Genomic DNA, 27,793 nt, shown 5'->3' with positions numbered 1-27,793 from the left:
CTGGAGCAAGCAGTTACTTCGCGGGATCTCGGGGACCGTCGGCGGCGACCCGGCTCCGGGGCATTCCGAAAGGACGGAATCCCCCGAATTTAGAAAGCACGCCGTTGAGGCCAATGGGAGGACGGCGCACGGCTGAGAGTCAGGCGGACTCAGCCAATGAGCATGAGCTTTGGACGAGGGGGATCCGCCCCAACTTGGGTCTTACAAATTCGCCCTCCCCTGCTCCTGCGGAACCGAAATGGTGTGGGATGAGGCAGGTTAGGGAATAGCGGAGCTCGGCGGCGTCCACCGCGGTGAGCACAGCGGCCGGGTCTGCCCAGTATGTCAGAAGCAGGTGAGGGCAAGCAGTCCACGGAGACGACGGGCGTCCCTGAGGGCGTACACGAGGCCGCCCTCGAAGGCGACTCGCTGACCTGGACTGGAGGGGTCGGGGGAGGAGGCCTGGACCGAGAGCCGGAAGGTCGCCGAGGCAGACCAGAGGACCCGCGGCAGGAACGAGGAGGTTGCCAGGTAGGTGCTGTGGAGTCGTTGAGTGAACTTTAGCGCCGTCCCGGAGCCGCCTGGCCGAGATGGCGGTGGCGGGGGGAGGAAGATGTGCGCTTGCTTGGACCTGGGTCGAGGCCAGTCGAAGACCCCAAGACCCCCAGCCTCTGCCTTCCCTCGTTCCATCCTTCATCCATCTGGGGATGGAGCCACTGCCTGACCTAAGTCTCTACCCAAGGAAGGCCAAGTTCCTTGAGAGTGACCTTTGGGTTCGGGGGAAGACAGAAAGCACTTTGATAAGAGAGGGTTGTTTTGTTTATTTAAAAAACAAAACAAAACAAAACAAAACATTTCCAGTTGTGAATAGTGCCCAGAGCCTGGTGGATAAGGTTGCCAGTCTTTTCCCCCTCCCAACCTGGTGGGTGCTGTGGGATTGTTTTGTTAGGGTCCAAGTAGGGCTGAGATTTCAGTAAGGAGGTAGTGTAGATTTGTTAACGGCTTTGAAAGGTAGTCTTTAAAGACTAGAGTGGGTGGGTGGTTTTGGACTTTTGCTGTGAATGGCAGCTTTATTTGTAATACTTCCAATGAAAGATTTGGGAGATCCAGTTCTTCCCTAACTCATGGGGTTTCTTGTAAGATATTCCAAGCTCATAGTTTCCTTATAAGACTTCTTGTTGCCATGTGTCTCGTCCTACCATTTCAGAAAATTGTTTGTTGGTGGCTTGAGCTGGAATACCAGCAAAAAGAACCCAAAACACCATTTTACCAAATTTGGAGAGGTCGTTGACCATACTATAACAATGGATCCCAACATCAGAAGATTAAGAGAGTTGGGGTTTATCCTCTTTAAAGGTACAGCCATTGTGGAGAAGGTAAGCTGTGTACTCCATCAAGGGCCCTTTGGTACAGGATTTGATTTATGGGAACAACATGATCACGATTAATTTGTCTGAGCTGCATGTGGCCAAGTGCACTGGGGGAAAGCAGAGTTTAGGGACTTGTTCCTGTAATATTTAAATGGGGAGTAAGAAGTGTATGGTTTGGGATGTTCCAGGAAGAGGAAGTGGGTATTATGTGCCTGTTTTGGGCATTGCACTAAATACTTCATGTGTGAAGATTAGAAAAGCATCCAAGATGCACTGAGATAGGTGTTATTTAAGTGTCATTTTACAGAGAAAGGAACTAAGGCTCACAGAAGATTCAGTAACTAGAAGAGATCACACAGTAAGTAGGGGATAGGACAGTGAGGATTCCAATGCCAGCAGCTTGGTCAGCCTGTGCTTAATCTCTGCTGCTTTGCTTCTAGAGGAAACAAGTTTTAGATTGGGACTGCCAGGACAGAAAGAAGGGCACACGGTATGGACAAAGGCTCTAAGGGAGTGAGGACTGATTTATGTGTGTAGGTAAACCAGCCCAATTTCAGATTTAGAGAAAATTGGGAAGTCAAACTCAGGTAGAGTATGTATTTGGAGGGGATGAAATATTTTGTGTACCTGCAATGGAGTCTTGCGGCTCAAAGAGAACAGCCTAGCTCTGGGTAATGCTGCTAGGAAATGTCAGTGAGAATTAGAGCCAGAGTCCACCTGACCCTTTTCTCAGAAGGAATTGTCACAATTTTAGCACTTTAAAGTCCCATACCCGGAAAACCTCACAGTCCCATGTTTAGTTCTGTAAGTCCCTTGACCTGGGAAATCCCTTCGTTCTGGTTTTAGCACTGAAAGTCCTGCTTCCCAGGAAAACCTTCACTTCTGGTTTTACACTGAAACTCCCCAGACCCATTGGTCCTGAGCAAACTTGTATGATTAGTCAGCCTACTCTTCTGTTGGAACAGGTCCTAGACCAGAAGGAGCACAGGTTGGATGGCCATAGCGTGAACCCCAAAAAGGCCATAGCTATGAAGAATGATCCTGTAAAAAAAATCTTTGTAGGGGGTCTGATCCCTGAAGCCACTGAGGAGAAAGATAAGGGAGTACTTTGGCAAGTTTGGGGAGGTGAGTGTCTCCCCAGGGTGTAGCTTATGCACCCCACGAGCCACCTGTGGCTGCTTTTTTCCTTCCTTCCTTGTTTCTGGCTGCAGTTCTTCTCAGCTGGGCATCTTTTCCTCCTCTTTGGCTCTGGGTGCCTCCCTTCTTGTGAATTCCCTTTAGGTCCGAGTAAGGGAAGCACCAGTCATGAGCTTTGCCTGTTTTTCCAGATTGAGGCCATTGAGTTTTCATTGGATTCAGAATCTAACAAAAGACAAGGTTCTGTTTTCATCACGTATACAGAAGAGGAACCTGTGAGAAATATCCTGGAGAAGTTCCACACCATCACTGGTAGCAAGGTAAGGGGTCTCTAGCTCCATGTGTCTATCTTCCTGGGTTAGTGGGGAACCTAGTATGGTAACCAGTGATCACAATATTAGCATTGAAAGTATCCAGGAAAATCCTTTCCTGAAATATGAAAAGTTCTGGTTTTTGGCAATGAGTATGGAAGTTTGGAAGAAAAGTACAAAGCCCATATAGTGGTCTAAAAAAGAGGGCCCAAAAGCCACGCTGTCTTTAGTTTCAGATGAATGTGGCATAGATTATGCATCTTCTGTAGTTTCTGTTGCTTACTTTCCCCTTCACCATTGATGTTGGCAACCATAATTTGTGGTTGACAGTAATGGTTTGTCTGTTTATTGTTGTGTCACTCAGAGTGATGTGACTTAAGTGTATTGTAATTATATTAACAGATCATCTTTGATATTGCCTGTGAATTAACTGTTGTGCTTTATATCAGAATAGTGTTAGCTTAATTTTTTAACATCGTTAATATTTTGACCATGTTTTTTAAGAGGTCAGATAATGAAAACGAGAACGATTGTAATACCAATGCAAGCATGATCCCATCACCGAAAAAGAAGGCTAAACGACTGTGTTGTTTTAATGACAAATGGAAGGACACATACGACTGGATTAGGGAGGTAAATAATCAAAACAGAGCATTCTGCACAATATGCAGAAAAGAATTTGGTATTGGGTGTGGTAGAGAAGGGGATGTGAAAGCACATATGGAGACTGTATCTCACAAGTCCAGGATGAGACAGGCAAGTGTCTCTAAACCAATCAAAAGTGTTTTCATGTCCCAAAAAGACACCAGTGTTCAGCCAAAAATAGCAGCTGCTGAATTAGCTTGGGCATACCACACAAACAAACATGTGTTATCATATCATTTTCTTGATTGTTATATGAAACTGAGGTAAGTTACATTTCCTGATTCAGAGGTTGCAACTAAAATATCCTGTGGGTGAACGAAAGGAGAAATTTTGGTAACAGATGTGTTGGCCCCTTACAACATAGAGCTGATTTTGTCATTTCTCATGTTTCTCATATTTTCTACAGTATATCAACAATCATGTTTTCTACAGTATATCAACTTCAAGTAGTGAGCTGAATCATGGCAACAAAAAATGTTTCCTCTAGCTCTTAGGTACTTTGACTTGAAAAATGGAATTTTGAATCATCTTCTTGATTTCTATGAGGATTTTAATGAAACTGCTGAAATCGTAAAACAAAAGATTGTTGATATTTTGTCCAAATACAAGCTAGACTTAGCTCACCTATCTGCATTTTCGTCAGGCAGTGCAAATGTAAATTTTGGAAAATTTCATTCAGTCTATGAACTTTTTAACAAAGAAAATGAAAGGATCTTACCTATTCAATGTCCTGCAGATCTTGTATACAACACTGCTAAAAAGGGTTGTGATTTTCTTAAATGTGATGTTGAGACTTTCATAATAAAAGTTTTTGGTCACTTTTCAGTTTCCTCAAAATGTGCAGAAGCACTTAATGAGATTTTCGACTTTATAGAAACACAAGGAGATAACCTCTTTAGACATGTGCCTACAAGATGGATGTCATTGCTCCCAGCCATAGAAAATATGCTAAAATGTTGGCCTGCTATAAAATCTTATTTTCAAAGTGTAGGACAAGAAGAATGTCCTTCTTTGATTTGGAAATATATTGAAGATGAGAATGGAGAAAAGGATTACAGTGAAATAGAAGTATATATGCTGTTTCTCCAAAACTGTTTGATGATCTTTGAAGAAGCCATAAAGAGCCTAGAAAAGGATGAACTGACTGCACCTGAGCTGTTTGATACTATGTATAGTTTGAGACAGAAACTCATACTGCAGAAAAATGGTTCAGTTTTTGAAAATAAGCCTGCTTCAGAGCTAAAAAAAAAAAAAAAAGTCACCAGAAAAGGGCAGCCAAGTTACACAGGACTTTCTTAATTTCTTTACTAGAATCGTAACTTATTTGGAATGCTACTTTGGTTTCACCAGTTCAAATTACCTCTGTGCTTTAAAACCATTTTCCCTGAGAAGGAAATGTTTAACTTACAATGACATCCGGTGTGCTTCAGAGTGTTTAAAAATGATTGATGTTTTAGATATGGATAGCCTATACGATGAATTTATAGATGCAAAGGACCTGATTGACAAACAGCTGGTCTATCAGAACAAGCCTGTGGATTCAAAGTGGGTTGACATTTTTGGAGAAATGAAAACTAATTCCTACGAATCTAAAAACTTACTAGTAAGTAAAATCCTAAGCATTCCATGCTCAAACACTTTTATTGAGAAGATATTTAACTTAATGTCATCACATTGGACCGATACTAGGTATCAGTGTAATGTGAGCTTGAGAAGAGCAGAGCTGCAAATCAGAGTGAATTTTACATTTGACTGTGTTCAGTTTTACCACTACATAAAATAAAAGAATGATGTCCTAAAGGCTGCAAACATCTCAGAAAAGTATTATTGGAAAAGGAGACAGCAAGAATAAAAATATTCTACTATATCATGGGACAGAAAGAAATGTGTCATTAATTTTTATTAAATACAGGAAATATCTAGTCCTATTTTCATATTCTTCTTTTAAAGTCTTACATTATGTATCTTTATTTACATATTTGTATTCACAATATCCATAGCATATTAGTGCAGCAGTATATGTCTAATTTAGAATAAACATTATATATGTATAGGGATGCTTGTTCAAAATTTCTTTTACTGATGAGCAGAAGCCTAAATGATAAGTCACCATATGGGATCTGGACGACAACAAGAATCGAGGACCCAAAGAAGGCTTTTTTGTTTGCCTGTTTAAAACTCAATAAATCTCCTGTGGCTTTGGTTTTTATGAATCAATCTCCCAAAGCCAGGGTGCCCCTGGAAGAACTGATAATAACTGAATTTCTGAACATTTGATGATGAGGACCAGGCCCAGGAACCACAGGGCACTCAATGAGTTGTAAACATCCTGTGAGTTCTTGCCTAAGTAGCCAGTCTTATCAGTCAGTCAGGCTCTCAATCTTGCTTTCCCTTTGTCTAATTCCACCTATAACAACTTATGAAAACCTGCATTACTATAGACTGGGAATTCTCCAAATCCAGAAGTACCTAAGAGTGAAAATCACAAGATCTGAGAACTTGAATAGGAAAAAGAAATTTCTGTTTACACTAACCTTTCAAATATAGCATTTATTTTCATTAGGAAAATAGGTAGCAAACCACAGCAGTATTAGTACCTGTGACTCCGTCATCACTAGAAATCATAGATATTCACATGTGACAGATACCTCTAATTATTGTTTATGTGCACCACTACCTAGAAATTAAGTAATTATTAAACCCACTCCTAGATCTTGTAATTTAATAAAGAGTATCTAACTATATCACAGATTTAAATGTTTAATATTTTGATAACTATTTTAATAAAATTGGCTTTCTTGGCAATCCTGTGTATTTCACCTGTGCATTTCTCCAGACTGTCAAAGGGGTTGATGAGACATTGGAATCTCTGCCGTGGATCATGAATAGAAAGTTTTACAAATAGGTAGAGGTGGGTAGGCTTTGCTGCACCCTCATATCATGCTCTAACCTTATCATTAGCTGAAGTAGGTGACAGCTAGTGGCATATGAGTTGAGAGGACAGTGGTTCCTTTGCTTAAAAACCTTACTGTTCCCTCATGTCCAAGAGTATGGAATTTCTACAATATACAAAGGAGTTCTAGGTAGGTGAAAATGCCTTATCAGGAATATCAAGAGGCCTTTTCTAGCTTCTAATACCTCAGTGACAAGGGTGGAACGGATCTCAGCATCCAATTTGAGCAGCATCTTATAAATCCTGGCACTATGGTCCAGGGGAATTTATTTACCGGGGTTCACATCAGTTAAAGATACTGATGTGTTTCCAGTTTTATACTGAATAGGCAAAGTGTCCTGGAAGTCTGAAGAGAGGGAGCGGGGAGAGACTAGGGAAAGGATGGGAATAGAAGGGGTTGGAAGGGAGTGCTGGGAAAACTCAGAGCTAGACTTCAGGATACCATTTCCTCCAATCCACATTCCAGTGTCTGCCATCAGCTCTCCTGTGAATCTGCAGGAATCTTGTGTCCTTAGGACCAGCATAGACTTCTCATAAGTAAGGCACAACGCTTCTCAGGAGCACTTTTAAGCATGTGGAATAGATTCAGCAAACAAATTTCATACAATTTAATATACTCGGGCTGTGTGTGTGTGCGTGCGTGTGTAAAGAAACTAATTATTCCCAGCCCCATAGCACCCCTGGAGCTGCTTGATTACTCCTAGATGATAACCTTTATATATCTGAAGGGTTATTATATAAGGAGGCGGCCCAGAAGGCTATACTGGCATGAGATAAGAAGTCGTTACTGGGAGGCATAATTCCACGTCAAGTTAAGGTTCTTTCTGAGAACTGATTATCCTGGGACTAGACAGATTTAAAGTACCTTGCAATTCTGGCATTCTATACCTTTCCCCTTCAGATAATTAAGCCCCACTAATCCTGGGCTTGGAATATAAAACCAGGATCCTGAGGATTTCCCCTTCACATCTAGATGATCCGGTAGATAGTGTGGTGTAATGAAGGGTACTCGGGCTTTGAAAACAGACAAACTTGGGCTCTAACCTTGCACCCCACAGAGACTTTATTTCCCTGCACTGAAAACGGGAACAGTCTGCTGGAGAGCATGCAAAAGACCTGGATTGCTGTAGATACAAATGTCCCTTGAATGATGGAGAGCGCTCCGCTGTTGAAAATCGTCCGCCCTCTAGGATTCCTGCTATACCCAGACCCGCTCCCTGCAAATTTTTGTTAGTTACTCTCAGTCAAGCAGGAGGCAGCAGACCCCAGCCCTCAGCTCAGGGCCAACACCGAAAGTGGGGCAGAAGGAACAAGCCGTCAGATCCCGCGGCCGCCGGGGATCGTGCCGCTTCCGGGATCCAGGAGGCCTGCGAACTGGACACCTCCCTCCGCGGGGCGGGCCGGGACTGCGCAACACTGAACCGAGGACGGAGGGATGTGGCGCATGCGCACAGCAGGGAAGGCGCCGCCCGGAACCTGCGAGCTCTGCGGACTGACTGCCAGAAGGTGCTCAATAGGGAATCGCTTCCGGTCTTCAGAAAAGAAGTTTTCCCGCAGCTGGCTGCCTACTTTTTTCTTTTCAATCGTGAGAAGGGCTCTGAGGTGCAGGTGAGTTTTATGTCTCCCAATCGAGAAACTCCTGCCCTGAATTTTCTTACAAAGCCTCACAAATAAGCCGACAACCGTACAGAGGACCTCGGAAGGTTTTTGCAAAAGATGGAGTCCACTGTACGAGGGATCGCTTCTCTAGTCCTCCCGGGAATTCCCCAAATTTCTTCTCTCACGGTTCTGAATCTCCCACCAGTCCTCCCTCCTACCTTCTTGGAGCTAGGGAGAGGTGAAGAGAAGGGTGGGGCTCTTGGGTCATAGCAAAAATGCTTGGCAAGGTCTTAACCTTCATAGCACCACCCAGACTGCACTCGAACATGTGTCTTTGGAGCCGCAGGGAGTTCAGGCACAGATAATTGTTGATACTCGACAGGTGAAAATGCTTTTCATATAGTAGCTTTCGGAAAATCTCATAATGGGTTCCCCAAATTTTGGAGGATTAGGGTCAAGGCAGGGCCATGTCACCTGGTTTTGTACACGGTGCGATAAGTCATTCTGCTGCATTGCACCTAAGATGCTTTCTGTCTAAGCGCTAGGCATCTCTTTTGCACTGGGAGCAGTTGATGCGTCCCACATTGTCTCTCACCGTTCCCTACCCCCGTCTCATGTTAACACAGCCTCTGGCTTTTCTTGTGTGCTTCTGGGTAGGTCCAATGGAAAAGGAGTAAGAGGGGTGATTGCTTTTTGTTGACTTTTCCTTCTGAGTACAGAAATTTCTTGCAAGGACTGGGAATAGATTGATTTTTGCCTCCTTAAAACAACAGTTCGCTAAGGAGATTAAGGGACTGGCTGTGTCCAGGCATTAGAGCTATATTGGGGGTAGGTCAATTACAGAGTGTCTTCAGAAAGAAATTGTTCCTTAGGTTCACTCATTCATTCAGCAAGTATTTATTAAGCACCTGCCTTATGCATGGCAATGAGCTTGGCACTGTGAGAGGGAAAAAAGATGAATTGAACGTGAATTTTGCCTTCAAGGAGCTTGATTGGCTGAGAGGAGAGATAAGCCCAACATAACTAACTCTTTGCCAGGTAGAAGGGAATAGGACTCCAAGAGAGCATCAGAGGAAGAGCTGGGGGGCTTGGAAGAGGGAGAAGAAACAGCCTTTCAAACCAGGTGGTTGGCTTAAGAAGAAAATTAGGTCCTCAATTTACTATCTCATGATGAGTGATCTCTCTTGTAAGCTTCAGATCTGTATATATGGGTGTTTTCCGACCATGTGTCAGGCATTTCAGACTAAATATGTATTAAACAGGTCTCATCATTCCTGGCCACCTCCTTTCTCCCGCCACACACCTACTTCTTTTTAGTGTTCCCTCTTTTAGGGAATAGCATCAAGGCTCCCCTGCTCCCTCCTCCTCTCCTAGTGGTCCAAACCAGAGACCTAGGCATGAGTCGTCTCTGATTTATCCCTTCCCCTCACTCCCCACATCCAGTCTTATCAATTCTACTTCCTGAACTTCTCTCAAATCTACCTCTTTCCGCCCTCATTGCCATTTCTCCAGACCAGTCTACCATCATCTCTTGCTTAGTTTACTGCAACAGCCTCTCAGCTTATCTCCCTGCCTTACTTCAAGGCATGTACCACACTACTCAAGCCAGGAAGTGCTTGCTGCAATTTAAATCTGATTGTAAGGCTCCCTTGATTCATTTCTCACTACTCTTGGGACAGAGACCAGGCCCCTTACATGGGTGGTCCTGCCCCATCTCTTTTCACAACCCCCTTACACTTCATTCCATTTTGAAAACGTGTCACGCTTCGTCATGCCACTAGGCCTTTACACATATTCTCCCTCTGTCTACAACATACCCTTCCTTGCTACCCTCTTTACTTGTTTTATTCCTACTCTCCCTCATGGTCTCGGCTGGGAACCTGTTTCCTGTAGGAATCCTTTCTTAGGTTCCCAAGCCTCATTAGGAGTCCATGCCTCTCCTCTTAGGGCTCATTCATGTATCTGCCTCCTCTGCTGTGCTGTACTGTAAGTCCTAGAAGACCAGAGCCATGTCCGAGGGCTTTTCACTTTCTACTGCTTTGCACAAAGAAGATGCTCAATAAATTGTTGTTAAATGGGATTCAGTATAAATACAAGTTGTAACATTATGGTTTGGTTTATTGAATGCCTCAATCTTAAATTCACCCCGTTTCATAACAAAGCCAGTGACAGAACAAATGTCTAAAGTGAATCATTTGTTATATCAGTCAACAAATGTCCATGTTACCCCTTTTCTCTTCTTCAGTGTGAGGATGATGGGGAGACAAATACTGTAAAAATGTGAAAGAATTATAAGATGAAGATGCTGAAGTTGGGAAATTTGGAGAAAGAAGAGCAGTTTGCTCCAGACCAGTTGGATGGTGCAGGCTCCAGTAGTTAAGGATGTTAGGAGGTAGTTAAGAAAGGGAAGAAAGTTCACACGGGGATAGGGTATAGAGGGTGATTGGGGTTTGTAGGTGGGAGAGAGAGGAGACATTCTAGGCATGAAGTGAAAAGGGAATACTGTGTTTTCTTCAGTGAAGAGATCTGGCTAACCATAGCAGAAATCTCACTTGGGAAGTGGAAGGAGGGTGTCCTAGTGTGTCCTTCAACCTAGGGTGTCCCTCTGAGTGTGCTTGAGAGTTATGAGCATGGGGGACAGTGGTAAAGATCTAGTGAAGATCTAGCTTCCCTTTTTTTTAGTAGACTGGAGAAATTAATTTCTATAATTCTGTGTAATGCATATCACTTTTATATATATTTGTTCCCTCAAACTCTATTTTGTAAAATTTGTCCCTTCCCCTTTGCTTTAGCATTTCAGCCTTGCCAATGGACCTTGTTGGTTTTGGTTATGCAGCCCTTGTGACATTCGGAAGTATTTTGGGATATAAGCGAAGAGGTAAGCCTAAACCAGATTTTTTTGAAAATGATTTGGTGCAGGCTTGGTGGTTGTACTAGGATTAACTGAGGGTCTGTGAGTAGGACAAGAAGCTAAAGATGTGTATTGCAGAAGGGATTTGTGGAAGGAAGAGGTTATGTAGGGCCAAGTCTAACAGCATTCCAACCTGAGAGTTATGGGTCTTCCTCCACTACAGAATTCTAATTTCACTTGTTATTATTAATTACATAATTGACTTAATCTTCTCAGGGCTACTCATTAAGTGAGGAAAATTTTTTGTTTATATAGTCATAGTGTCCAAAAACTGAATTATGTTGATGTTGTTTGTTACAAAGGAGAAATTGTTAAATACATAAATATCATATCTGAAGTTGTCTCTCCATCTCCAAAAGAAGAAAAAAAGGCCCAGTTGATAAAGGGTTTTCATGGAGAACAATGAAAGGTCAGGTTTCATATTTTACCTTGTTTTAAGGTGGAAGCATGTATAATCATGTCCAATATTTCTCTTTATTTTTATGAAATTTTAAAAATGAAGTATATTTCAAAGGATGTTATATTTGTGGCATCGGTGGACTTGAGCTTGAGTGAAAAAGCCAGGTCTACGTGATTATCAGAGTTACTTCCTTCTTTAGAGATTGCTAAGAAGTCCAAGGTCAGAAGCACAGTTCTCACCAGGAGCTGAGGGGCTGGTGGGGAAGACTAGGCTCTTCTATGATTCCTGAGAGCCTGTAATTTACCTTAGAGTTTCGCTTGTTGTTCTTATGTTCTCTCTAAATGTGTGTAACATTGAGGATACGTATATGTGGGGAAAAAAGTGGTGGCTCCAAAGTAAGACTTGTAAACAATGACTCAAAAGTAGATGTTTCATAATCTACTTTAAAGAGGACCCAGTTTAAAATCCTAATAGGCTTGTTATTGAAAACTTTTTCATTGTCAAACACGTGTCTAAATAACCTCTATTACAGAACAGGAAAGAACATCAGGACATTTTTGCCTGTCTTTTAGAAGACTGGGAAGGAAGAGTGTGTGTGTGTGTGGTGTGAGCCGCTGAGGTGGGAAGGAGAGAAGAGGAGGGGATTACTTTATTATTCTAACCCTAATCTCTTCAAAAACAAATGAAATCACATTAGGTGTAAGGTCTTTGATTTCCAGGGCTTGTTGCCCAGCTGCACAATATAGTTTCTTGGCCTCTTGCAATAACCCCCCACTAAGTGATCCTGGAAGCACCTCGGGATATTAGGTGTTCATAAAGAAGCCCACTGTTGTAGCATAATGTGGGCTAAGAGCATAGGCCACAGAATTATGCATCCTAAATTCTCTTCTTGACACTACCTTACTAGCTTTGATGCTCATGTGAGTTGTTTAACTTCTGGACCCCAATTCCTTATTTGTAAATTAATCTGTTAGCATTAAGTAAAATAATCTATTTAACTATATCCTTATGTGACTTCTACTTGATCATGACTCATGACAGGGAGCACCCAGGCATGCATTTCTTCAGTATTTATCTAGTGCTACCTGCACTGTTTCAGGCCCCAGGAAAACAGCAGTGAACAAAAAGACATGGTGCCCACAAGTGGGGGCGGGGGTTAGGGGAGACCAACATTAAATACAAGAATATAAATATAAATATGTGATGACAAACAATGGGAGCTATAATAGGGACCTTCATTCAGAATGATGGGTCAGAGAAGGCATCTCTGAGGAATTAACACTTAAGGCAACATCTGTAGATGAGCTGCAGTTGACCAGGTGAACAGTGCAAAGAAGAGCAGTTGAGGCAAGGAAGAGCATATCTGGAAGCCATGAGGAACAGAGTTTGGCATATTCAGGAAACTGTAAGAAGACCAGGGCTCCCACAATAGAACAAACTTGGGGTTTTCCTAAGTACAGTGGGAAGCACTGAAGGTTTTTAATTAGGGAAGTGGCCTGTTTAGATGTATGTTTTTAAAAGATGGTATTGCTGTGTTTGGAGAATGGATTTGGCGAGGGGTAGGACGGAGCAGTGAGGAATTTAATATTTCCAACTGTTAGTTCTAGCCTTTATATATTTGACATGGATGATATTAACCCTGTTTTGTAACTGATAAAACTCAGAGAGGCCAAGTGACTTAGCCAAAGTCCTTCAGGCAATAAGTAAAGAATTAAGATCAGAACCTAAGGGATTTGCCTTCTCATTTCAGTATGCTGCTCTGTGTGTGCATGCATGTGTGTGTCCTGCACACGTGTGCGCTTGTATTGCTACAATCTGAACTCCTATGGACATTTTAAATGCAAAGTTATCTTGATCCTACTCCTAGGGATTCTAAACACATAGTTCTAAACAGAGTGAGTTCTATAAAGTAAGGATTGTATGTCTTGTATAGTGTCACTAGTATGGAACCCACTGTACAGAAAGAGCGTGGTCTTTGTTACAGTGCCCTAGTTCAAAGTGGGGGTAGGGTTGGGGGCTGACTGGCTGTGTCAGTGCCCTGGTTCTTCCTATTTCTTAATATAGTCACCATTCATCCCTGAGTCCTGACATCTTGAAGCTGGAAGATTTGTTAATTATTTAGGATAGAATCAGCGCTCGTTTTGCACAGCACTTCTCCCTCTACCTCTATAAGCTATAAATACCTTTGCATCTTATTTTTATCATCACAACCTCACAGTAAAAAGATGGAGGCAAAGAGAATAGAAAAAAAAGAGAGAGAAGTAGCAGGGCACATCAAGAAGCCAGTGGATTGCCCAAGGTCATGTAATCAATATCAAAACTGCTACTACAAGGCGAGCTTTCTTATTCCCTCAGATAATACCTAACCCCTGCACTGCTTTGCATTTGGGGTTCCTCCACCTTGCATTTAGGGTTCAGCATGAAACAGTTATTTTTTTGGAAACTATCCATGACTAGGCCTATAATCAATTTGGCTTTATCCACTTACAGTGCCCAAGTAAAAATACATTCGAAGGTACATGTTCCTTTCATTTTGTGATTCTCTTTCTGAGCCCATACTTTTCTTTTTCCAGGTGGTGTTCCATCTTTGATTGCTGGCCTTTTTGTTGGATTTTTGGCTGGCTATGGAGCTTATCGTGTCTCCAATGACAAGCGAGATGTAAAACTGTCACTCTGTAAGTGAGGTGTTTTTCCCAGTTATGGAGAATCAAACCTTGGGGTAGTTTGTTGATGCCCTATATACTAGGTATACTAGGTATCCGAAAACATACATGGTTGGATGGGAAGTGGCCACATGCACGTGTCGAGACTAAACACACAGACCCGATCAAAAATAATGATATTGCTACCAGGCCTTCCAACTTAAAAGAATATTTCTGTAAAACTTGTTACTAGAAAAATGAGATAAAAATTAGAAAAAGCAAGAATTATACCCAGATTTTCTGCTCACTCTCCTAAATAAATGCATATTTAGCATAGTTTGTGTTGCTGGAAAAACATCTAAAAAGAGCCAGATTTGCATTATTTTATTTAATTCACAAAAAGCTTTTAGCTCCTGCTTTGTCTTAAGATTTAATCTAGAAAAGCAGGGTTGACCCTTTTTTAGTTTCTTCTCTTATTTGGCTTTGTAGGAAAATGTCCACAGGAAAAATAGAGACCTGTGTGTGTGTTTAAAGCCCCCAAGATATTTGACTTTTTTTTTTTTGTCTAGCTTGAAAGAGAAAGGCAGTGAAGGTTTGGAGATTACTCGTAGGAAATTTTCTCTATTTAATTTGATTATTATTCCAAGTATACTGGTGGTGTATTGGAAAATACAAATGAAGAGAAATTGTGTAAGTTCTATATCTGAGGGAGAGAAAAAGATTTGGTGGGTTTCTGTTTTTTTTACTTAAGAGCTAGGGATATTTTTATTAATGAAATATGTCTGAAGATAAAGATATATCAGCAAGATATAGATATATAGGGCTCTTTATTCATATACATTTAAATTTATTGTCAATCATTTGTTTTTTATGTTAGCAAATGATTTTTCTTCGAAAGCTGTTCTTAAATGATGACATCAGTGCCTTAATCTCTTACGCAAAACCTCTTCTCTCTTTATATTGTTTTAACTCATAAAAGGCCGGTATGATGCTTCTGAATTTAATATTATTTCTTAGTCTGTAGTTATTTTGTCTCTAGGCATCAATTTTCCCAAAATGGAATGCTACAAAATAAAAAGTCAAACTTCTTCTAAACAGTAAAACCGTATTATTTTATTAATCAGGTCTTACTTTTTAAAAAGATTCTTATTATTTTCCTCACATTCAGTTAATTAAACATTTATTGAGTGTCTCCTGTGGGTCCAGATATACTGCCCAGTGTTCCTGAGGAAATTTGAATAAGACACAGTCCTAGTCTTCAAGGAGTATTCTATAAATAGAAATTTATGCTCGAAAGACTTTCTTTTGAAGATATTTCAAGCATAGATTTTAACATGCTTGTCTACACAAACTTTTTTGATGAGCTAGTTTATAAAGTGTTTTAATAGAGTACTTTATCTTTTTACAAAAGTGATTGGGGATCATTTCATGAAATATATAAACGTCTAACCAATGTACCATATACTTGAAACTAATAATAAAATAAAATGCTAAAAAAAAATAGCAACTCAGTACCTACACATAATAGTTGTTATATTAGAAAGCTGAAATGATATTTGTTTTTTTCACAAACAAGTGTTGACAACATGTTTGAAACTCTGGTTCATGCATTGGTTTATGTTTTAGTTACAGCTTTCTTTCTGGCCACCATAATGGGTGTGAGGTTTAAGAGATCCAAGAAAATAATGCCAGCTGGGCTGGTTGCAGGTTTAAGGTAAGAAAAACTATTTTGATCGATATTTTTTCTGCCATCATTTTGAAGTGCCAACATTTTGGAAAAGTCAGTTTTAATTTCAAATGTCAGAGTAATTTTACAACAAGCATGACTGTAAAACCTTCAGCTATCATTCAGTCAGTGTTTAGTATTGATGTGCACATGGACATTTTTATTGACTACATTTAGTGTTGCCATGGTCACATGTGCATACTTAGCTTTTTCAGACTGAATGAAGAACTAAAGCCTCATTTTCCCTCAAGATTCACATTTCTGAGGCAGTAAATGTATTCATTTAAATCTGATACTCAGTCTCTCTTAGTTGAACAGAGTGACAGTCTGCTGCAGTTATTTTGAGTTTTTAAGGGAGAAAACAGTATTTTTTTAAAAAGGTAAATAGCCTCAAGTTTTTCTTAATTTGATTCCAGTAATGCTATCCATGAGATTAAGCATATAACCAAAAAAAATTGATAGATAATATTTTTAATTCTTCCTGGAAGCTACCTTATGTGTTAAAAGCCATAAATGTATTCATTTTCTTTGATATACATTTTCACTTTTTGGAATTTTCCAAAGAAATAATGAGATGTATACAAGTCTTTGTGTTTATTGCAACTTTCTCATGGTAAATGTGATAAATTGAAAAATTATAAACAACCTAAAAAATTCACCAGTAACAAAATGTTTCAATAAACATTTTGTCCCCTTAATGGAATATCGAACAGGCTTACACGTCATGTTTTCAAAAACTGTTTAGTGGCATTGGAAAATCTTAATAACATAAAAAGAGATTTTTTTAAAAAGGATAAATAAAACAACCATATATAGTGTGATCTCAATTAAAAATGTTTGTGTATATTAAAACAAGATAGGAAGAGAAATACCTCAAACCATTAGTGTTTATCTCTGGGTGGTAGTGTAATGAGTAATTTTCTTCTTTCTTCCTTTCTGTAGAATTTTCTAGTGTGGCTCTGTATTGTATTTATGATTTGGGAAGGAAAAATATGATTATAAAGACTGCTTTCCAGTTAGAGGCCTGCCTAAAAATGATACTTGGTGATGGAAAGAATCAGAAGTAAGGTTTACACATTAGGAAGACAAGACCCTAATCAATGGAAAGTAGCTGAGATTGTAATAATAACCCCCCAAAAATTGCTCTTTCATTATTTTTTTCATGTTGCTTTACCTCACTAGCTTTTGAAAATTTTGTGTTTCTTTTGGAACCTTTCATAAATCTTCATCCTAGATTTTAAGAACAGAGAGTTCTGATTTTTCTCCTTTATTCGGTGAACATTTTAAGTGGCTAATTCAGTCAACATTTTAAGTGACTAATTCAGTCATGTCTGGGAAGTTCAAATACAGAGATAATGTGATCACTCCTGCTCTAAGGAGTAGAAGTAAGAGAGAACCCTGGAAGCCAGAGTTTAGTCACACCACAAATGAGGGGAGCACACAGCCCTTTCTGTCTCAGGCCATGTAAGAATGACGCCCCCACCCCTTGCCTTTCTTTTACTTTAATCCAGCCTCATGATGATTCTAAGACTTGTCTTACTGCTGCTCTGAGAATCTGGAGGAACTGAAAATGAAATTCATGTCATTCTACACTAACGGGCAGAGCATAGTCTGAACTCAAAAGATAAATTTCAATATGGATTGTTAAAGTCTTACCTCTAATATGAACACTGGTGTGAGGTGTTGGTTTGATTGTTTTTTTTAACAGAAACTTTGTTTTCTAATTGTCAGGAGTTTTTTCATTAAAGATATTTAATAAATTGTGATATGCTCTTTAATTTGCTGTGTTTAGTTTTATGTATGTAGTATTTTTCAACAATTGCAAATGCTTGTCGAAGTAAGTTTAAATTATACTACAGTTTATCAGATAATGCCCTAAGTGGACTTCACAGAATGCTAATTTATCTGTCACTTGTATTATACTAGAAATTATATTTTTTCCATTTTGTATTGTTGCCAACATTATACTTTTCTTTAACAAATTCCATTCTCAGCATGCTTTGTATACTAAAAGAATGTATTCAGTATTCAAATAAAGGACATTGTTTTAAACCTGTTTCTTCCATTTTAGTGTCTTCTCTATATACTCAAATCATCTTTGACATTTAAATGTTCAATAATTAATGAAAAGATTGGAAAAGAGGGTCATTTAAGCCAGAACTCTTCTGCAGGAGCAGATATTCATTCACAATCTCTCTTTTTCTCTGAAACCGCAATAATTCTGAAACAAAAATGGTTTCATTTCAAATCACCTCTTCATTTTTAGGTATAGCGATGATTCTTAGTGTCTTTGGCACTTAACTTCTAGGCCCCAAATTAGACATCAGGAGACCCAAGCCCCAGACCCGTTCTTCTGCTCTTTGGGAATCATTTCCTTTCACTGGGACTCAGTTTCTCATCCTTAAGGAGGAATTTAGACTAAATGATCAACAAGACCCCTAAATGATCAACAAGCTCTAAACTTCTGCAATTTGAAACAAATGTGGAATTTCACAATTAAGTACCATTCAGCCTGGAAGCATTTAGAACATGTTTTCTTCACAAAAGATGTATGTGCGTGGAGCATATGTGCTTGTACTGCAAGTGTTATTTCAAGACAGATTAGCATAAAAATATTAATTTATAAAACACAATAGAGGGGATTATTCCCACTATGACAGGGCTGCTTTTGGTTTTGAAATAATTTGGTAAGTTGAAGTAGGAAGCTCTCTACATATATTTAAATGATTCTGTTAATATGTTTTGATCCACCTTTACCTTCTCAGTGAGTTACACCCAGCAAATAGTAGTCACAATTAAAGTTATTAACTGGTCCCTGTTCTTTGTATGTCATTAAATTATAATTCATTTATGTTACAAATTTTACAAATTATACCAACATAATTATCCACTAAACTCCAGAAACATAATTTACCATACACTGTGACTAGTTTTCAGGTATTTTGGTAAAGAAGCAGATGAATTTTTCTTCTGTAATTCCAGTTATGGTTTTTAATAGCTATTATAGTGTGACACTACACCTCCCCAAACACTGTATCATCTGGGCAAAATCTTATGGAAGAAAGTCAGACATTGCATTCCTGTTTTCATCTAGAATAAAATCTTGATGTCTTGATAGTAATCAAAGGAGTGTGTCATCTGCCACTCCTTTTCCATCCCCTACTCTCCCGCAAACTTCCTTTGGCTTGGGGTACACGAAGATACTGTGCACTTTCCCACTTCAAGGGTTGGAAGATGCTGGAAGATGCTAGTTCTTCAGTCTGGAAATTTCTTACCCATCTTTTGCACACCTGGTTTCTTCTCACTTTTTATGTCTCATCTTAAATGTCACCTCCCAGAGTGGCTTTCCTTCACCATCCATATAAAGCTCTTGTTGGTAAAAAGGTGCAAACTTTCAGCTATGAGGCCTGAAGACTAAAGTATAACGAACATGGTGACTATAGTTGATAATATTGTAATATATAATTGAAACTTGCTAAGAGAGTAGAACTTAAGTGTTCTCACACACAAAAAAAGCATTAAATATGTGAGGTGGCGAATATGTTAATTAACTTGACAGGCAATCCTTTCACAATGTATACATATATCAAACATCTCATTGTACACTTTAAATATCTTACAATTGTATTTGTCAATTATACCTACATAAAGCTGAGAAAAATAAAAAATAAAATAGAGCTCTCCCTTTTCTTCCCCCCTCCAATTACTCTGTATAATAGTTCCTATTTAATTTCTTCATATCCCTATCACAGTATGGAATTGTGATTTTTTAAAAAAAATTGTGTTCTGTCTCCCACTAAAGTGTAAATTCGTTGAGGTTGAAGGCCTTTCTCCATCTCATTCAGTATACAATATCTCTGTACCTAGGGCAACATTTTATGTTAGGACTGAAAAAATATTTCCTGAATCAATAAATAAATGTTATTCAAGACACCTGGCCTCTAGGCTGACCAGCCATGTGACTCTAGACAAATCCTAACCTCTATGGACCCCGTTATTCATCTAAAAGAATGAGGAAGATGAGATGTATTGAGATTAAGGTGACTGCCAAGTTTTGATGCTTGATTCTTCTTTCTTCATTTTCTCACAACGATACTGGAATGACCAGTATTTAGGGCAACCTCAGAAAAAGTATGAATAGGTCCCGAGGTAGAACGACAGGGTCAGATGGTATATTAACAGAATTTTAATCAGATTTGGTGCATCCCCATCACATGTGCAAGGCCCAGCCTTCACCTACATGCCTTACAGACAACTGCCTATGTAGGAGATGCTTCTCCACAACTACTGACTACTACTACCCTCTTCCACATCCCCGCCCCCCCCTCCCATGTTAGGGTGAGGAAACTGTAACAGAATGGAAAGAAACGTCATATCTGGAAGGACCTTTTGCAGGAATAGCCATTGTTTGCTGAGTTAATCATTGGGGGGTTGTGATAGAGAAGACATGGACAGACTGGCAGAGAGTTTTGGGGAGAACATGTCAAGCAAGAAGGAAAGGAGTATAGAGACTGTGCCATGCCATTCTTGAGGCTCCTCCACGTTGCCTTGTCAAATGCTGCAGTCTCTGCGCAATATCAGACTCTGCAACCTTTTCATAGCATTCTTCACAAGCTTGAGCTTTGGAGGAGGGAGGGCTGTCACTGATCGCTTATTTATTTTGTGAAAATTCTGACCTTTTGAAATGAAGCAAATTGGATGGGATGAGTGTGACAGCATGTTGGCAAGGAAAGGATATAAATCACTAAACTAAGAAAAGAGCACCTCAGGATTATATGAGACGAGTTTGGTGGAAGATGGAAAAGGATGTTAGGCTTGGATTTACAACAAAGATGTCAAAAAAGATAGAACTGAGAAAACACATTTGAACTAACAGGAAGTAGAACCAGACTTTAGACTACTGGAGTATTGGAAGTGACAGGAAGAGGGAAGGAAAAAGCAAAAGAGAAAACCATCCAGAGATAAAGGACTATTTTGATTTGTTTTGGAGTATTTGGAGTATTTGATTTGTTTTGGAGTATTTGGTTGTTGTTGTTTTTTTAAGGGTTGGGAATATAGGTGGCTAATGGGGCTAGGATAGGAGAGACCTAAGCCTGTTTGTAATAAGAAGGCAAATGCCACAGGAGAGAGAGGCAGGCAAGGCAGCATGGCAAGCAGAGGAATTGTCCAGAATGACTATCTAAGGAATAGATTTGTGGGGTTTTATTTGCCACCATTAGTTTAATTGCCATATTTTGGCAGTATAATTGAAATAATAAAGTGCACATAATTTAAATGTGCAATTAGATAAGTTTTGACATCCATATACCCTGTGAAAGCATCATCACGATTAATGTAGTGAACATTGCATGTTCTCATGATCTGTTGGAATCTCTCCCTCCTGCACCTCCCCAGACCACTGATCTGCTTCTTATCACTATAAATTAGTTCTAGAATTTTATATAAATAGAACCATACAGTAAGTGCTCTTTTTGTCTGGTTTCTTCCATTTGGCATAATTATTTTGAGATTCTTCTATGTTGTTAGGTGTATTTATTTTTGTTATTGCAAAATAGTTGTACTAGTTTCCTGTGGCCATTGTAACAGTTACCACAAATCGGGTGGCTTAAACAACAGAAATTTATTTTCTCCCAGTTCTGGAGGCCTGACGCCTAAAATCAAGGTTATCAGGAAAGAAATCTAACTATGGGCGGTAAACACACAATGTAACATATATATATATATATATGCCTTACTGTTAAATAATACACCAGAAACTTACTAGATTTTGTTAACCAATGTCACCAGAAAAAAGAAATGTCAATTAGGTACCTATTTGTAAAAAATTAACCATTGCCAACTTATGTAAATATTAAAATGAAGCTAAGCATTTCATTCCATTAAAACAAATTACGTTAATTAAATGTCATCCTCCAATCCCTTTTGTAACATTTTTATATATAAACATATATGTATATGTATTTACATATATATGTACATATAAAAAACATTACATAATCGAAGACAAATGTGAACTTCAAGTGCCTGAATAAAATGAAAAACGAAGATGTTTCTAACCAATAGAGATAATTTGTTAATATGGATCAGTATAGACATTTTAAAAGAAAACACATTATTAGTCCCATTTTTTGTATCTGTCACTATATTTTCACTCTTCTTATTTTCTCTGTATTTTCTGACTTTTTAATGATCAATGCGTTTGGCCATGTGGAAAATTATTTTAAATATATTTTGCATAAAGCTTAATGTAACACAATTTTAAAAATCATTTTGTTATCACTATTTTTATAATATGCATTGTGCTGAACAATGAGTTTTTCTTACAGATAGGTAAATATGAGTAAACTAGGATTATTTAAGCAATTTAAAAAAAACAAATCAAATCAAATCAAGGCATCAGCAACATCGGTTCCTTCCAGAGGCTCTGAGGGAGAATCTGCTCCATGCCTCTGTCCTGCCTTCTGATGGCAACCAGCAGTCCTTGATGTTCCTTGGCTTCTGGATGCATCACTCTAATTCATATCTTAGAAATGGACAATGAAAAAGGACACCGAAAAGAGGGACTGAGGGAGTAAGAAAGAAGTGGAACGAACTGGAAGGTGTGAGGAAAAGTGTGGAGAACTTTCCTCCTCAGCCTTTCATTCAGCAGTTTTTTAGTTATTCTTTTGACAGTTAACTCCAACATGGATTTAAGAGCTGAGAGACAAAATTTCTCAGTGCTAGCAAAGGGAGCGCTCTCATCGAAAGAGGTCTGACTCTGATGCATTGGCTGAGCACTAGATGGCGCACTTTCTGGAGCAATGGAACCTCCCTGATGACCAACAACTTAAGTGCCTGTAGGAGCCTCTGTCACTTAAGTGCACAGCCTCAGCCATTCTTAGGTGACTTCCCATAGTTGTAAATGAAACTGAGCCCAACCTGCTTGCCCATCCCTTTCTTTTCTAGATCTCAGATAAAACCTACTGCCCCAGTCATCTTGTCCTTTTTTGCAGCAAAACTTTTCAAAAGGGTGGTCAGCAGCTGCTGTCTCTACTTCTCACTTCACATTTTCTCATCCCACTCTAGTCAGGCTCTGTCCCAGCACAACACTGTAACTGATCTAATCAAGGTCGGCAGTGGCCTTCATGTTACCAAATTCAGTGTTCACACGGACCAGTGGAACAGAATTGAGAGGCCAGAAATAAACTCATATTTATATGGGCAAATAATTTTTGACAAAAACGCCAAAAACATACAGTGGAGAAAGGAAAGCCTCTTCAATAAGTGATACTGGGAAAACTGGAAAGCCACCTGCAAAATCATAGATAGACCATTGTCTATCACCACACACCAAAATTAACTCAAAATGGATTAAGGACCTGATTTAAGACCTGAAACAATAAAATACATTAAAAAAAAATAAAACATAGGAACTAAGCTCAAGGACCTTGGATTTGGACTTAAAGAGGATTTTATGAATTTGACCTCAAAAGCAAGGAAAGTAAAAGCAAAAATAAGTGAATGGGATCACATCAAACTAAAAAGCTCTGCTCAGCAAAAGAAACCGTCAACAAAGTAAAGGGACAACCATCCAAATGGGAAAATATATTTGCAAGCAACACCTCTGATAAGGGCCTAATATCCAAAATATACAAAGAACTCATATGACTCAATAACAACAAAAAACCAAACAATCCAATCAAGAAATGGGCAGAGGACCTGAACAGACACTTCTCCCTAGAAGACATACAAATGGCCAACAAATATTTGAAAAGATGCTCAACATCGCTAGCTATTAGGGAAATGCAAATCAAAACCACAATGAGATACCATCTCACACCTGTTAGAATGGCTGTAATCAATAGGACAAGTAATAACAAATGCTGGAGAGGATGTGGAGAAATAGGAACCCTCATACACTGCTGGTGGGACTGCAAATTGGTACAGCCACTATGGAAAACAGTATGGAGGTTCCTCAAGAAACCAAGAATTGATTTACCATATGATCCAGCAATCCCTCTACTGAGTATTTACCCCAAAGACTTGAAAACCCATATCCGAAAAGATATTTGCACACCGATGTTCATAGCAGTATTATTTACAGTAGCCAGGACATGAAAGCAACCAAAGTGTCCTACAATAGATGATTGGCTAAAGAAGCTGTGGTACATATATACAATGGATTATTACTCAGCCATAAGAAGAGATGAAATACTGTCATTTGCAACAACATGGATGGACCGCGAGATAATCATGCTAAGCAAAATAAGCCAGACTGAAAAAGTTGAAAATCACATGGTATCACTTATATGTGGGATATAAATCTATAAGCAACAAAGGAACAGGACAAACAGAGACTCATGGACATGGACAATGGACTTAGTGGTTACCAGAGGGTAGGGAGTGGAAGAGGAAGGAAAAGGTAGACAGAGTAATGGGGGTCAAATATAGAGGGACTGGGGGAGGGTGAAGTGAGTAAAGAGGATCAAATATATGGTAGCTGAAGGAAACTGGACTTTGGGTGGTCATCACACAATAGAATATATAGATGTCAATTTATAAAGTACACCTGAAAATTATATAATTGTATTAACCAATGTTACCCCAATAAACTTAATAAAAAAAAGGTAACATCTTACAGTTCCACACTTATGAAGGCAGAATGACTCTACTGGCGTCCCCTTGAACACAGACAGAACAATGCTGTGACTGACATCAGGACATGATGCAATGATCAACTCCCTCCTACCCTAGCCTGGACCAATCAATAGAGCCCATGACCCCAACTTCCTTAGCTACCACGACTAATGAGTTTTCTCTATATAACCTATACCCTAGAGGCCATCAGGGAGCCAGGTCTTTGAAAGCTAGCTCACCTGCATCTCCGGGTTTGGCGTCATTTCCTGAAATAAACCTCTACTTTCTCTGCTGCAAAATAAATAAATAAATAAAAATAAAAAATAAAATAAAATAATTTAAAAAATCAGTGTTCACTCTTCATCATGCTCCTTGATGCCGCACTTTCCTCTTTTTTAAAAAAAAAATATTTAAGATAGTTCCAAGTATACAGTACATTGGTTAGACATCTATATAGTTCATAAAACAATCCCCCCAATCGTTCCCTCCCCTGGCCCTCCACCTAGCTATCATATTAATGCTAATTGATGCTATACTTTTCTGGTTCTCCCACTACTTTGCTAACAGGCACCTCTTCCTCAGATTTCTTGGCTGGCTTTCACTCCACTTCCCGTCTCTTTAACTGCTCTCCCATCCTGGGTGATCTTCTCAATCCATTACTGTCACCGGAAGAGTGACTTCCAATGCTAGGTCATAAAAGACATTCTGTTTCTGTCTTGCTCTTCTTTGGATTGCTTGCTCTAGGGGAAGTTAGCTGATCTGTCATGAGGACACTCGAGCAGCTCTATGCAGAAGCAGACATGACACGGAACAGACGCCTGTTGCCCACAGCCAGAGAAGAACCGAGGCCTTTGACAACAGCTATGTGAGTGACCCATCTTGAAAGTGGATCCCTGATCCAGTCAAGCTTTCAGATGAGTGCAGCCCCTACTGATGGCTTGACTGCAACCTCCTGGGAGATCCCAACCCAAAACAACCAAACTAAGTTTTTCCCAGACTCTTGACTCTCAGGAATTATGTTAGACAATAAATGTTTGTTGCTTGAAGTCGCTAAACTTTGGGGTGATTTGTTATGCAGCAATAGATAACTGATACATCCATGCCTACTTCTCTGACTTCATCTTTCTCACCATGCTCTCATTACATCTGCCTACCTATTTGCCCTTGAAATATATCAGATTTGACTATGGCCCTTGACCTCATTGGTCCCTCTGGATAAATTCCTGTTACCCTGGGTCTTCTCGTGCCTGGCTCCTTCCTGTCATTCAGTCTGTTTCGCCCATTCATTCTAAGTTAACCACTTTCCCATCGTCACCCTAAAGAGTCTCCATCACACTACTCTATTTTATTTTCCTCAAAGCGTTCATAACTAACCATCGTTAATTGTTTCATTGATTTATTTATTCATTATCTGAGCAGGAAAATGCTTTCATATGTACCATGGCAACCTCTGTGCCTAGAAAAATGTAGGGGAAAAATTGGTACTCAGTAAACATTTCTTGCTAAAACAATGAATAAAATCATTTTAACATTATTTATTGGAACCATAATCCTTAAGAAGATTTCATCAATTTAGAGGTCAGAGTCTAAATTTTTTTTCTACCGCATATGTTTACCTGACCTGTTGACCTAGCATATCACACCTATGTTGACCTAGAATGTCACAACTATGTTTCAAAGGAAAACTAAATTTAAACATAGCTATGAGTGCAGAGGGGAGGCCAATAAAGGTTGTGGGGAGAAAGGTAGGTCACGAGATAGATCAAAGTTTACAGAGCTTATAGTTGCGCTGACTCATAGCTGCCTTAGTCCAAGCAGCTCAGGTTGGCAGAATGTTTCTAATATATATTCTTCAAGAAGATTTTGGAAAATTGACAAGTTACCATATATAATGGCTCACATCTTGACCCAATTTCCCCAATACAGTCACAGAAATTAATATCTACTTTCACTTCACTTATATATACACACATATGCATGTATGTGTATGTATTGTATATATATGTGTGTATATATATATATTGTGTGTGTGTGTGTGTGTGTATTTTATATATATATAAAATCTTTCCGTAAAAATGGTGGATAGTGTAAAGATCAAACACCAAATGTAAACTATTTTATAAGAAACATTTTCATGTTTTTGTATTACAGATTACCCAAGATCGATATTCAAAATATTTCAAATCTGATATAATATAAGTTAAGATATAAATCAGTATATATACCAAAAATGTTTCCAATTATTTTCTAACAAAATTATGTATAGCAAAAAAATGCATAACGCTGTAGTACAAACCAGTCACAATCATTGTAATCATTACCAGTCATTTACGATTTTTATAAACAGTCCATGTGTCCTGGGGCTGTTTGGATTGGCCTTAGGTGCCTTCCTCTGTGAAGGCCATCGACTCCTGTTGTGGTGGCCCTTTCCTGCCTCTATGATTCTTGGCGCATTCCTCGGTCTCTCTACTGCTTTCTGCCCTTGTCCCATGGGGAAGTAGAGGCCTCATATGTACCACGGCTAGCTCTAGAGGGGTTCACTGTCTTTTGTGATATCTTAACCTTACCCCAAGGTTTGTAAATAGACATTTCATTAAACTCTCCTCAGGTACACTTTTTGAGTTAAGGTGATATCTTCTTCTTATTATTATTCATAGCACCAGTGATGATAAGATAAATCTTATAAAGTTTACTTCAAGATAATAAAAAGGATTATAAAATATGTGTTATAAGCTGAGGAAGGCTGGGTGCGATGAAGTTGAGAACCTCTGCTCCAAAGCAAGGGTAATCGAAGATATTGTTGGAGGTGTGTATAAAAAAAGCCTCTCCTCGTAAATCTCTTGAGGGGTCTAGAGCTGCATAGAGTAGGTAAATGTGCAAAGGGAACTGGAAGCCTCCTGGGAGGGCAGGTCAGGACATCTTGGTTGGGCTCAGTTGGCCTAAAGCTGCGTAGACATAAAGTAGATGAGGCATGTATCCTGTGTCTCTGTCTGCCGCACCCCACTCAACTGTGGGGAAGTTCACACTGTGAAAATGGGTAATCAAGACTAGGGCCCTGGGCTCAACCCCATGAATCCTAGATTTCCTGACAGAGCCCAAGTTATGAGCTCAGTATGTGGCTGAAGCTAGAAATCACTCAACCCCAGCCTCTTCTGCACAGAGACATGCCAGGGGGGAAATGTGTATCTCGATCTATAGTTTGAGAACCCAGTCCTGAGTGACAGTAGGGAGGGAGACTTTCTCTTTCTTCTCTCTGCAACTATAGAGGATGAGGCTGCTGCTACTTGGGTGGGTACAGGGTGGCCAGTGTTTTGACTGAACCTCCTCAGATCAGGAAGTCTATGGGACTAAAGGCACTCCGCATGGCAGGAAGGGCGACAAAGATCAGGTATAGCAGCAGAGGACTGGCGGCATTTTCTGTTGGTGTCAGGACTACTTGCCTCCTTGACTAGAGTAAGCCCCTGATGATTTGATTTAACATGGGAAAGAGACTCCAAGGGTGGG

General features: G+C 39.5%; 2 protein-coding genes across 8 annotated transcripts; both read left to right on the top strand.

Annotated features, from left to right (window-relative positions):
- Positions 1-194: 194 nt before the first annotated feature.
- LOC107196743 (heterogeneous nuclear ribonucleoprotein A/B-like) lies at positions 195-6,247 on the top strand. 5 transcript variants are annotated; one of them, XM_025042808.1, is made up of 5 exons: positions 195-510; positions 1,187-1,355; positions 2,678-2,806; positions 3,302-3,430; positions 4,434-6,247. In XM_025042808.1, exons 2-5 carry the CDS (start codon positions 1,284-1,286, stop codon positions 4,455-4,457), a joined length of 354 nt encoding a protein of 117 aa, XP_024898576.1. In that variant the 5' UTR covers positions 195-510; positions 1,187-1,283; the 3' UTR covers positions 4,458-6,247. The 5 variants fall into 5 exon arrangements, 4 of the variants coding, with proteins under 4 accessions (XP_024898576.1, XP_024898575.1, XP_024898574.1 ...); XM_025042807.1 differs by having other exon boundaries at positions 4,269-6,247; XM_025042806.1 differs by having other exon boundaries at positions 3,849-6,247.
- A 1,598-nt stretch (positions 6,248-7,845) lies between these two features.
- TMEM14A (transmembrane protein 14A) lies at positions 7,846-25,335 on the top strand. Of its 3 annotated transcripts, none has more exons than XM_015600222.2 (5): positions 7,846-8,003; positions 10,787-10,872; positions 13,879-13,980; positions 15,574-15,661; positions 25,034-25,335. In XM_015600222.2, exons 2-5 carry the CDS (start codon positions 10,803-10,805, stop codon positions 25,041-25,043), a joined length of 270 nt encoding a protein of 89 aa, XP_015455708.1. In that variant the 5' UTR covers positions 7,846-8,003; positions 10,787-10,802; the 3' UTR covers positions 25,044-25,335. The 3 variants fall into 3 exon arrangements, with proteins under 3 accessions (XP_015455708.1, XP_006926501.1, XP_024898583.1); XM_006926439.3 differs by lacking the exon at positions 25,034-25,335 and adding an exon at positions 17,185-17,729; XM_025042815.1 differs by lacking the exon at positions 25,034-25,335 and adding an exon at positions 16,616-17,178.
- Positions 25,336-27,793: the final 2,458 nt, after the last annotated feature.

This window comes from Pteropus alecto, unplaced genomic scaffold (genome assembly GCF_000325575.1).
Source record: "Pteropus alecto unplaced genomic scaffold, ASM32557v1 scaffold7, whole genome shotgun sequence".
Lineage (NCBI taxonomy): Eukaryota > Metazoa > Chordata > Mammalia > Chiroptera > Pteropodidae > Pteropus > Pteropus alecto.
Note: the sequence above shows the minus strand (reverse complement) of the source record. Positions and strands in the feature narration are given on the sequence as shown.